This window comes from Thamnophis elegans, chromosome 4 (genome assembly GCF_009769535.1).
Source record: "Thamnophis elegans isolate rThaEle1 chromosome 4, rThaEle1.pri, whole genome shotgun sequence".
Taxonomy (NCBI): domain Eukaryota; kingdom Metazoa; phylum Chordata; class Lepidosauria; order Squamata; family Colubridae; genus Thamnophis; species Thamnophis elegans.
In genome coordinates, this window is record NC_045544.1 from 11,975,060 (window position 1) to 11,988,012 (window position 12,953).

Consider the following 12,953-nt stretch of genomic DNA (forward strand, 5'->3'; position numbering starts at 1 on the left):
TTGCAGTGTCCTCCTGGGGGCTGGGGAGGGAGAAATGAGCGAAAAATAGACTGTTTTTTGCTCGTTTTTTTGCCCCCCCATTCCCCAGGAGCACTCTATAAGCCTCCTAAAGGCTATGCATGGCCTTTTTTTTGACAAAAAACAGGCACGTTTTCATGAAAAATGGGCTGTTTTTTGCTTGTTTTGGCCCCACCCCATCCCCCAGGAGCATTCTACAAGCCTCCTAAAAACTATTCATGCCTTTTTTGAAAAAAATATGGAGCCGTTTTTGGGACGTCTGCAGAGTGCAAAACCTTTTTTTTAAAAAAAAAATATGCCTCCTCAAAACATTGGTGCATCTTATACTCCGAAAAATACAGTATTATGCCAAAATCTGAGAGTTTCATCTCTTTTAATACAAACTTCATTTAAACAAACAAAAACTCCTAAGCAGAATGCAAATTAATAATACAAAGAACCATATATAATAGAGTAGTAACTTTTCATAGTTATTGGAGTTATCAGCAAATTAGATTATTGAGCTACTAAAATGTGAATGAATGAAAATGAAATCATACATGAATACATATTGTATTTTGAAATAATGAAATAAAATTCTACTTTAACATATATTGCATTTTTCATATGTCCAAATTCCAGACTAATAATGAAAGTTAGATGATCTTGAAAAAGCATGGAATTAAAGTCCTAAAAGTAATGAGTGAAAGTAGCACCAAACCTTTGATTTAATTCTTTGAATATTTTGCTCAACATCTTCAATATCTTCAGTGTTTTCCAAGCGTTCATAACTAGCATTTCTTGTGCCTTTTATAAGGTTTAGAGGCAAAGCAGACATACCATAAGCCTGGAGAAAAATGAAACAGAGCATTAACTGTTTCCAACATTTCTAAATGATCATCATAATTAGTTCAAAATCAATATTTTAGTTCTAGTATCAAAATGTTGCTTTCAAACTTATTCTTTTGTGACCATTTTGTACCAAATACTCACAAAGCATAAAGACAGTTTATGCTCTCTCCTTACCAGGAAGAAGAGTGAAGTACAGGATACAGAATTCACCCAAAATACTGGTAAAAACTTGGTTATGTAAAAAATAAATAAACGTTAATAAGAAGAGATAAAATTAAATGGTCTACAATAATACAGTTATTTGGAATTTATGTGCACTAATTACAATTGCATGCTTGTTTCCTTAAAGACCAATGAAAGAAGGAATATAGCAGTGGCGGAGAACCTATGGCACATGTGACAGAACCATCTCTGTGGACACACAAGCCACTGCCCCAGCTCACCTCTGCCACGCATGTATGCACACCTCTCCCACCAGCCAGCTGGTCTTTCGGTCTCTGCGGTGCATGTACAGGAGGCGTGGAGCGGGGGGGGGATTGGGCGCATGCACAGGGGACATGCACGCATGAGCGGGGGGGGGCAGGGCACATTGCATTTTGGACACTCGGTACCAAAAAGGTTAGCCATCACTGGAATATAGCAACAAAGTTTCTATAAACCCAGGAGAACCCAACTGTAACTAATCTATACCTACGAGTCAAGGAAACAAAGTAAAAAAATAGAATACCAGGTTCTTATTGCACATGTTTCCAAATCTGAAAAGAAGTAATAAAGTTAGAAAATAATCCTACGAGCTTCATCTTTATTATGTGTCACCAAGTCATCTTCGACTCCTAACAATCACATGTACAGATTTTCTCCATGATCTATCTCTAACTTTTTCTTTCAGGTCTCCCAAAAGTGCACTCATCCCCACTGTAATTGATTCCATTCATTTTGCTGCTTGTTGTCTTCTTTTTCTCTTTCCTTCCATCATCCACAACATTAGAGACTTTTCCAGAGAGCTGAGTCTTCACATAATGTGCCAGATTATATGAGCCTAGTCATGTATGCCTTGAACAAGAATTCTGGGTTGATTTGTTTAGTGATCCATTGCTTTGTTTTCTTGACTGTCTATGGTATTCTCAGAAGTCTTCTCTAACATCAAAGTTCGAAAGCATCAATACGTTTCCTGTTCTGATCCCCATCTCCGTACACCAAGGCACTTCAAGACAAGATTACTGCTAGACAATTTATTCTCAGTAAATCAATACACTGACAAGACCTTGGCAGCAATCCAGACTTCCAAGATAAGAAATATACACAAAAGCTTCTCCAGCGTTGGTAATTAAGTTGAATCCTGCAAACAGTCTCCTCCCAAAGTCTCTTCTTATATACTCTCTTGCGAGGAGCCCAATTACAACCACCTGGGTCCAATTATCTTCTGTATCTACGTAGTTGTTCTCTGCGTCTATCTACCTGCCATTGCCTGGTGTCCAGGACCAACTCCCTTGTCTCCTCCCCACTGCTCCAAGGCCTGATGTCATGGACACACTCCCTTTGGCTTTCCCCACTGCTCCATGCCTCAGGCGCCTCCTGGTGACCAACCAGCCTCTCTGGTCCCTGCTCGGAGTCGGAACCATGTCCAGGGTCCTCCACATCTTCCAGAGCCGACTCATGGGGCCCCTCGAGTCTGTTTGCAGCTCCAACGGCTCCTGCTGGGCCACAACACTTTCCTATCTTGCTTCTTTAAAATCCAACTTTTCCTTCCATAGAGTGTCACAGGGAATATCATGGCTTGCACATTTCTCATCTTTGTAGGTACAGATACATCAGGGCTGACTATCTTTTCCAAGGTCTTCATGCACACTCTACTGAGTCTATCCTTCACATTTTCACTATCCAAGTAATGTCATCAGCTCATCAAAATGAAAAATAGTTACACCTATCAAAAGCAGCATTGTGGGAGACAGAACAGGAACACAGACCAAAAATAGACAAGGAATTGGTAAGAGAACTCCTATCAACTTTGGGTGAGTTCAAATCTGGGGCTGGACGATTTACACCCCAGGGCACTGAAGAAGCTGGCAGATGTGCTCTCAGAACCACTGAATGAAATCTTTCAGGGCTTCTGCAGCATGAAGGAACTGCCAGGGAACTGGAAAAGAGCTGATGTGGTTCCAATCTTCAAAAAAAAGGGGGGGGGGAGTGGATTAAGGAAACTACAGACAAATCAGCTTGACATCAATACCTGGGAATATGCTGGAAAAGATAATCAAGCAGTGGATTTGTGAGCACCTAGAAATGAACAAGATGATAACTAGAAACTCACATGGGTTTGTTAGAAGTAGGTCATGCCAAATAAACCTTACTGCCTCTTTGACAATGACTAAATCAGTGGATCAAGCAAGTGCTGTGGATATAGTATACCTCAATAAGGCATTTAATAAAGTAGAGCAGAGTCTACATCCTGGTAAGATAAAAGAACAGTGTGGGATAGACAGTACCATCACCAGATGGATTTGCAGTCAGCTGATCAACCACACTCAGAGTGTAGTGCTCAAGGTAATGCCTTGAGCTTAGAGCTCTTCAACATCTTCATAAATGACCCGGACAAGGGGATGAAGAGGAACTCATCAAATTTGTAAATTTGACACCAAGCTGCTGAGAATTGTTCACACTTTGGAAGATACACTCAGGATTCAGAATGATCTTGGCAACTTGAGTATTGGTTGCCATGCAACAAGGTGCAGTTGAGAAGTGAGATAAGAAAGATCCTGCATTTAGGCAGGAAAAAAACAAATCCACAGGTACAGAATAGGCAGTACTCGACTCAACAGTAGTGTCTGTGAGAGGGACCTAGGTGTCCTAATGAATCACGACTTAGGTATGAGTCAGCAGTGTGCTGCAGCTATTAAAAAGGCTAATGCACTCCTAGGTTGCATCAACAAGGGACAGTATCAAGATCACGGGACCATTCTATTCTGAAATTCTAGTCACAATACAAAAAAGATGCTGAGGTCCTAGAAAGAATGCAGAGAAGAGTAACAAAGATGATAAGGGTTGGAGGCTAAATCGTATGATGAACTGGTAAGAGAACTTTAGTTTTCAATAAAAGATTAGGCAATCATTTGTCTGGAATGGTATAAGGTTTCCTGCTTTGAGCAAGGGGTTTAACCAGAAGACCTATAAGGCCCTTTCCAGCTCTATGATTCCATGACACAATCAAAGGCTTTTCTAAAATTGGTGAAGCATATATCGGCTGCTTTTTAGTATTCATTGGCTTTTCAATTATCCAGCATGCATTCGGAATAATATCTCATGTTCCTTAGCCTTTTCCAAACACAGCTTGAACATCTGACATCCCTCTTCCATATAGGGCTCTAAACTGTGCTGGATAATCCTAAACATAATTTTGTTAGCTTGTGAAATTAAGGATACTGTACAGTGGTTGGCACACTTTATTACAATTCATTTGATACTGATCTGTAGATTGACTTATTCCAAATGGTTAGCTACTATATCATTCTTTCGACAGATTTGTTGGTATAGCTTAGTTAGAACCTTGAGTAATTCTTCTGTTGCTTGTCATATTTCAATGGGTATTCCATCAGTTCCTATAGTCTTCAATTTGGTAATGATTGGAGTGCTGATCTAACTTCATCTTCTAGGACTAATGATCCTTGTAAATAAAGAATATCTTCTAAGGCAGCAATGGTGATCGTTTTTGGTACGCGTGCCAAAAGTGGGGGGAGCGCAGAGGGGTCGTGCGCGGGCGTACCACACCCATAATGCAATGTGCAAACCCAGCATGCATGACCAGTGCTCCCCATTTTTTGCATGCTTTTTTCGCGCACCCCCCCCCCAGGTTCCAGAGGCTTTATAGAAGCCTGGGGAGGGCGAAAACAGCCTCCTGCCTGGAGGCTTCAGGAGCTTACCTGAAGGCTCCGGAGGGCAAACAACAGCCCTATCAGCAAACCAGAAGTCCATCCCTGAACTTCCAGTTTGCCCGTAGAGTTGGTTTTTCTGAGCTCCGGAGGTTTCAGGGAAGCTCCTGAAGCCTCCGGAGGGCCTCCGGGGGGAGGGGGGAGGCTGTTTTCGCCCTCTCCAGCCTCCTATAAAGCCTCTGAAGCCTGGGGAGGGTGAAAAATGGCCTCAAAAAAGGCTGAAGTCAGCTGGCCAGTGCGCGCATGCACGCTGGCCAGCTGACAGGGCAACACCTTGCATGCCCTGACAAATGGCTCTGCATGCCACCTGTGGCACGCTTTCCATAGGTTCGCCATCTCGGTTCTATGGTATCTTAGATCTCCTTTCTCTCTCTCTCTCTCCCTCCCACACACATACTTATTATTGAAAGTATCTCTTGTAGTACAAAAATATTGCCCCTCAAAATAAAAAGAGAAGATTAAAAACAGCAATCACAGCATACAACAGCAATATTCACAAAAAGCCTCCGAAAATAATGTAATTTTGATTTGGCAGTTAAGCTCAGTAATCAGAGTGTCAGGCAATCCTCTTTAGAGAATTTGTTCCACAGCCAAAGCACTATCACACAGAAGATGCAATATCATATTAACACAGTGAAAGCTTTTGGGGGCAAAAGTACCAAGAGACGATAACCCTTTAATGAAATTAACAAACTTTGAAGAAAGAGAACTATCAGCAATTCTGCAAATCCAGTCTCTGCACCAATAAAATATAATAAAAATAGACATGAGAGATGAGGTAACATTTCTAAAATAAAAGCACAGGAAGTGATTATTTAGAGATAAAGACAGAAACTGCAGAAGTGACTGAGATTAAGTGACAAATGAAAGTTGTTTATGCCCAGAAAGCCTAACAATTAAATGACAGCAAAACACCAGAAACAAAGAAGAAAGGACATCTAAAACATTTACACCGCAGTGAAAAACAGAACTGGGGATGGGAAGCCTGCAGCAGTTACTAAAAAAAGCACTAAACCTAGAACAAATAAGCAAACCTTGCATATATAATAACAGAGGAAAAAAAACCATTAAAATAAGCACAAACCAATTTATAAATGTTTTGGAATACATAATACTATAACCAGTGGTTCTCAATCTGAGGGTCTGCAGACTTGTAGGGCCCCACAATGTTATCACAGGGGTCAGTGAAGCCTTGAATAAATGTTATGATTTAAATCTTAAGTCTTGGGAGTCCTTGGCCATGATCCATGGCCGCAAAACGTGTTTAAAGGGGGGGGGCGGGGTGAAGAAAAGATTGAGAGCTACTGTTGTAACCATTTACTCGATGCTTTGCAGAAACTTTCGGTTTATTTGAAATAAGAATGAGGTCATTTAAAAGCATCTCTGGAATACAGAGTCAGCGTGTTTCCTTAGAAGATATTCTATTCCCACTATACTGTTTTCTGGACCCCAGATCAGAGTCCATTTCTGGAGCCCACTCTCGTGGCCCATCGGATCCCAGTTTGGAGGAGGAAGAATTGGAACAGGAACCATCCGATGAGGATGGCACATATCCTTTGGAATGGTTACAGAGGCCACGAGCTGAGGATACTGCTGCCCCAGGGCCCTTGGGGGAGGTGGTTAACCTGACAGAGAGCTTCCTACCCTCATGAGGGGAGAACAGCTGCTCTCCTCATCAGAGATCCTCCACTCAATCTAAGGGTAAAGAGTAGCAATAGCAGTTAGACTAATATACCACTTCATAGGGCTTTCAGCCCTCTCTAAGCGGTTTACAGAGTCAGCATATTGCCCCCCACAGTCTGGGTCCTCATTTCACCCACCTCGGAAGGATGGAAAGCTGAGTCAACCTTGAGCCGGTGAGATTTGAACCGCTGAACTGCAGATAACAGTCAGCTGAAGTGGCCTGCAATACTGCACCCTGACCACTGCGCCACCTCGGTCCTCGGTATAGTGGAGGCAAGCTCAAAAGAGGTCTGCAAAGCTGCTTGGGAGAAAGTCACCTCACCCCTCCTCACAAGGAGCACCTGGTGTGGGTTGACTTAAGCACAAGCTGGAGGAACCATTGTTTGCTTTGGCATACATTCCCCTGGCTTTGGGGAAAACTCAGCCTTGATTCTTGTTTCTCCCTGTGCCTTGCCTTGTGTAGGTACAAATAAGACAACTAAAAAGGGCTCCTAAGAGACAACAGTATACTTGAAATGAGCTTGCTACCAACAAATGTCCACTAGTGGGTAATAAATGGAATAGATACAGCTTTTGTAAATTGCAACAGTACTTATACACCGCTTCACGGTGCTTTACAGCCCTCTCTATAAGTTGTTTAGAGAGTCAACGTATTGCTCCCAACAATCTGGACCCTCATTTTACAGACCTTGAAAGGATGGAAGGCTGAGTCAACCTTGAGCCGTTCAAAATTGAACTCCTGGCGTGAGCAGTGAGTTAGCCTGCAGTACTGTGTTCTAAACACTGCGCCCCCATGGTTCTTCATAAAATAAAAATCAAGTTGCATTTAATTTGGAGAAATTATGTCAATTCTTTGTAAATGCACTGACAGGTTTTACTCAAAGTTATAAATCTCAAATATTTTTAGTACTTAATAGAAAGAGGATTACGCTTCTAAAAGGATAAACAATTATATTATCAATAAAGATAACCCATAAAACTAAAATCTTAGTAATTTTCAAGTGCTGAAACAGAATGAAGAATGGGGAAAATTTATTAAATAATATGTAAACTGCCCAAAGTTGCTGGGAATTGGACATGGTATAAATAATATATTATATAAATAATATAATAAACAACAATAAGGCTTTATTTCTCCTGTATTCAGCATTATTGCCCATCAGAAAATCATCCTTTCCAATAAGAAGTGAAAGTTTGAATTAGGACATCTTATGGAATACTCCTGCAAATGCAATTAATTCTCACTTAATTTGAGAAAGCCCTCAAACTATTAAATTTTGGAGGACTTTGGGCACAGAGTGATTACAAGTATCTCTCTTTTTTGCTTTTCTTGTATCATCATTCTAATTCTACAAATAGTCCTTGACTTATGACCACAACTGAGCCAGGAACTTTGGATGTAAGTCATTGCAGTTCTTAAGCAGATCGCTATATGACCAGACTCAATTTTACAACCTTTTTTTCTGACATTATAAAGTGAACCAGATGCTCAATAAGCAAATTCAGCATACCCAGTGTGTTTTTTGCTGATTTCTGCTTGAAAATGACAAAGGATAGCAAATCATGACTGTGGAACACTGCAACTGGTTACAACCAGTTGCCAAGCACCTAAAATGCAATCACATGACCATGGGATGGGTGGTGTGTGTGCAACAGATGTAACTTTGAAGATGGATCATAAATAGCTTTTTTTAAAACCACTGTAACTTCAAACAGTGGTTAAGAGACCAGTCATAAAAGTGATCACTATTTGTACCTTTGCATGGTTGATCTTTTAACAATATCCATGCTGTTAATTTGTATATGCATGCTGTCAATTCTTTGAGGAAAGCAAGATCAAGAAATAGGGACAGCGGGGATTCTCAGACTGCTGTTTATTATAGCAAGATAGAATCTTGAAAGCCTCTCCGAGGTTCTGTCTGCCTTATCTTGTACCAAACAAAATCAAAATGGGGTTACTTTGAAATTTATTTCTTATACTTTCATCTTCTCAGGACTGAATAATCTTTTCTGAAAGTCACCCTTAACAGTTCACTCATCACTTTCCCATTCACAAGGCCAGAGCTCCTGCAGGTTACATATATTTCCTGAGTCTAAAAACAGCAACTTATCAAACAAATTCCAAAGGAAAATAACTAGGACTCCAGGTGCCCAGGGAAATAAAACTATGCTACCCACTTACAATGTGGGACACCCCACAATACGAATGGCTCAGGGGCATGGTCTTTTTATGTCGTATTACAGAAAGTCCTCCTTTAGTGACTGCCTTGTTTAGAAATTGTATGCAGTTACAACTGTGATGAAAAAGTAACTTTATGACCAATCCTTGCATTTATTACAGGGCTATAAAGCAAAGGACAATTGAATTAAGCTCATAAGCAGAGGTGGCATTTTCCTTAGCAATCGCTTCACTTAATAGCCAAGTTGTTAGTATCAATTGTGATCGCAAAATGAGGACTTAAGGCAAAAGCTTTTAAACTAGGAAAATATTTTAGCCAACATGCTGATAAGTTCAATGCTAAGAATGCTAAGATATGCAGAAGCAGCAATCCAACTCCATATCCTCCTAACACGGTGACTTAGAACAGCATCAAATATTTTCTGACTGTACTGTGGAGTCAGGATAATACATCACAATTACATTATTCATTTTAATATCCTTCTCTCCCTGGATCCTAAATTGTGAAGGCATACAGTACTAGTATATCATCATTTCAAAACAATTATGAACTAGATTTATGAAATACCTTTAGACAAATCCATTCGGGTAGTCCTAAATCTATGACCACATCTGGGACCAAATTCTGTCATAGGTCATTGGTGGTTGTGAGTCATTACATAACCAGATCTGATTTCATGACCTTTTTTTGCATTGGTCATAAGAGCAAATCCGCCTTATCCAATGGCATTTTTTTTGGTCATTTTTTGCTTGAAACCCAGCAAAACCCGTCACAAATTGTGATCATGTGATTGAGGGACACTGCAACTGGTTGTAAACGTGAGCCAGTTGCCTTGCCAAACTGCGATCATGTGACCCTGCGAATAGCAACAAATTCAGGTCATAATTGGATTTTTTAGAAGCTGTTGTTAATTTGAACTGTTATTGGGTGAACTTTCATAAGTTACTATCTAAAACTTGAAAGTATCAATTTGATACTATTTGATATTTAAACATTGCAAACTACTTTCACATTAAAATTTGGTTCAACAATGCATCAGTCATGTGGATTCCCTGTTCCTAATTTATATTGTCCTTTGCACATTGAGCATAATCTTCCTGATGGTATAACTACTTTTCTCGCCCCTCTAGAACCTTCCCCACACCCTTAAAATCTGCTGTACAGATTAAGGACTATCTAAACAAATTTGGCCCCTTGATAGTAAATAAGAAAATTTTGCTGCACAGCTTCTGCTTATATACTAAAAGCTGTCATTGCTAGAAGTCTTGCATAGAGTTTTAAAAGGAAAAAAAATATTTAGCTCTGTTAAAGAAATATTGGAGCCCTAAGACATAGTTTGGTCTAGTAGTTAAACTGTGTGACCATGAGTTCTAGTCCCGCTTTAAGTCTGAAAGCTAGCTGGGTGACTTTGGGCCAATCAATGTCACTCTCCCTCTCAGCCAACAAACCTCAGAGGGTTGTTGTTGTGGGGAAAACAGAAGAATGTTGGAGCATCAGGCATGTTCACTGCCTCAAGTTATTTATAAAAATTATAAAGAAAAATAAATAGGAGTCAAGAATCAGTGTGGAACCCATGGCTCTTCAATGTTATCTTTGATTCCTAAAGTACGCACCAGAAAGCGTAAATGTTATGACAACAATAGTCCAATAACATCCAAAGGGCTAAAAATGCATCATTCTTATTCTAGATCTTCTCTTTTAAAGAATAAATTACATCATCCAATTAAGCCTCACTTTATTTGTTAACCTAAAACTGAGAACTTGCAAAATAAGTGTGGGGAAATATTATAGATTTGCAGCTTAAATCACTTGTTATGCCTCAACAACACTGGATTTGATCCTGAATTAACAAGGGGCAGAGTTCAAAATGTTGAAGAAGGAAGCCAAACTTCAATGGAGATAAGATCAAAAATAAGTTGCTCACCGTATAGGTAATAGCTGCCACCATTCCAATAAGGGTCAAAGAACTTATGGAGAAAGAGAGGGCAGCTAAACCATCTGCAAGGAAAAAAATAGAATTGTTTTGCTAAAATGTATACAACCAAAGAGAATGAATTGAATGCAATCCAGTATCACAGGAAACAATGAGGTATCAACAATTGGCAGTGTAAATAATTGTTAAAGGCAGAATAGAATGTAAAATCTCAGTGGTCATTTACCAACTGCTCCGCCCCCCTCCAAATTGTGTTAAAAATTGATGTTGGCATTGAATTAAAACCTTAATTCAAGAAGTGAGGAACTGGTGACCACCCAGACCTTGCCGGACTACAATATCCATCATCCTTGATCTGTGGCTATACTAGGTACTGCTGAGTTTGAATGCTACAAAACTGGGAAGGTCACTAATCCTCTATTACTCTGTTTGCTTAAGAAATAATGATGTCACTAATAATACTTTTGGCTTAAGCTCCTAAGAGCATTGGCCCACATTCAACACTTCTGTTAATCCTGGAGTGCGTTTCTACTTTTTCCAATAAGATTTCTACATTTTATCACTCAAATATATTCATTGTTTCTTCACTGGCAGTAGGCTGCTTGGAAGGGCTATAACTTCGAAGAAAAAATAGGGTACTTTAAATAAAACCTATAACCTGAGCGTATCAAGGAGATTAATTAGTCCAGCTCCGTGGTCATTGCATGGTATCTCTAAATACTCCAGCAACTGTCTAGCTTCTCCTTAATAATTCTAGCAGAACAGAATCTCCACTCCATGAGGTATTTTACTACAGATCAGCAGCTCTCTCTTGTTAGAAAGTTATACGTCCATCAAGGAAATAAAACTGAGCATTCTTAAATTAGCTCCTTAAACAAAACTTTAGCGCTCTCCATATTATTTAGATTTGTTCCTCAAAAGACTCAGAATCAACTACCATAAACACAATTTCTCTGCATATAGTAAGAGGTAAATGATATCTAAGTCTTCAATACTGAAATGACACTTAATGTTATAGTTCTATACTGCCCAGATGATTCCCTCATGATTAGCAGTTCATTAATTCACACACATTGAAATGCAAGTTGCCCCAATTCAATGGAATTTAGAGTAAGAAACTATAAAATTATTCAACTGATTTACAACAAAAAAAAATCTTACGGCTACTTCCAAGTTCTTCAAACAAAAGTTTTATTTTCTCCCACTCTGTTGAGTTTTTCTTGGTAGGAATATCCAGTGGAACAAAAGCTCTGTAACAGGAATAAATGAAACATATAAAATCAATCTGTATGAGTGTTCTAATAATACTGGCGTGCTGTAGCAACAGCACTTAAGTAAAAAAAAAAAAAAAAAAAAAGCAACAGCTAACTTCTTTGCTTCGCTTCATATAAGTGCTATTCATTTTCTGATTTTACATATGTTTTTAAAAAATTAATGCAGTACCTCTAGCTTGGGATGAATCATGTGATTTTTTTTTGTGATAAATCAGAATTTCAAAGAAAGTAAAGAAAGCAAGAAACGAAAGCAGGCAAATTAACTGCTCCAAGTGAAGCTTAACTCCTACAGATATGATGGACCGACTTAGCAATAACACAGAAATGGCTTGCCACTGCCACCTTCTAGTATGCTTTTCAACTCTCTAGCCTATAGATCTCCATGTCTGGACTCTTCTCTTTCAAATGCTGATCAAAACCGCCTCTCCTTAGCTTAAGATCAACCAGGCACCATCATATGCTGAGACAACCGGCCAAATACAGAATGTGCAAGCGCTTTATTTCGGTACAGCATGCCTAACATGAACATATGCTAAATTCAAAAGAGAAATGAACTCACAACTATTTGCTTCTAAAATAACTCTAAGCATGTCTTCATTCAACGTTTTCTAATGTGTACTGCATTTGTTTCCACAGAAAACTCCAAGGGTTACATAAGAATGCTAGCTGTGGTGCCGCAATGGTTAGAATGCATTTAATGCAGGCTGCTTCTGCTGAATGCCGGCTGCCAGCAGTTTGAGCCTCACCAGGCTCAAGGTTGACTCAGCCTTCCATCCTTCCCAGGTTGATAAAATGGGAACCCAGATTGTTGGGGGCAATATGCTGACTCTGAAAACCACTTAGAGAAGGCTGTAAAGCACTGTGAAATGGTGTATGAGTCTAGATGCTATTGCTAAGTGTAACTGCTACTTCTCCATACCTTTTAAGTAACCCAAATGTCGATAAATAATCAACAGTAAATAAGAGATTTTAACTGTGATGTTCCCATTATACTCACAATCAATTAGTGATTAATCAGTTTCACAAGATGAATCAAATGGGTTATTAGGGAAGAATCATAATAGTGTGCATGTTTATGGAGATTCTCAGTCATCCAGGCTAGTTAAAA

The 12,953-nt window shown here is 39.4% G+C and overlaps 1 protein-coding gene across 1 annotated transcript in view; it reads right to left on the minus strand.

Annotated features, from left to right (window-relative positions):
* LMBRD1 (LMBR1 domain containing 1) overlaps window positions 1–12,953 on the minus strand; it is a 54,539-nt gene that overhangs the window by 23,232 nt on the left and 18,354 nt on the right. Inside the window, exons 6-8 of the mRNA XM_032215737.1 lie at window positions 11,733–11,821; window positions 10,563–10,636; window positions 719–844 (exon numbers count right to left, since the gene is read on the minus strand). Coding sequence (XP_032071628.1) covers window positions 719–844; window positions 10,563–10,636; window positions 11,733–11,821 — 289 coding nt within the window. The remainder of the gene's footprint in view (window positions 1–718; window positions 845–10,562; window positions 10,637–11,732; window positions 11,822–12,953) is intronic.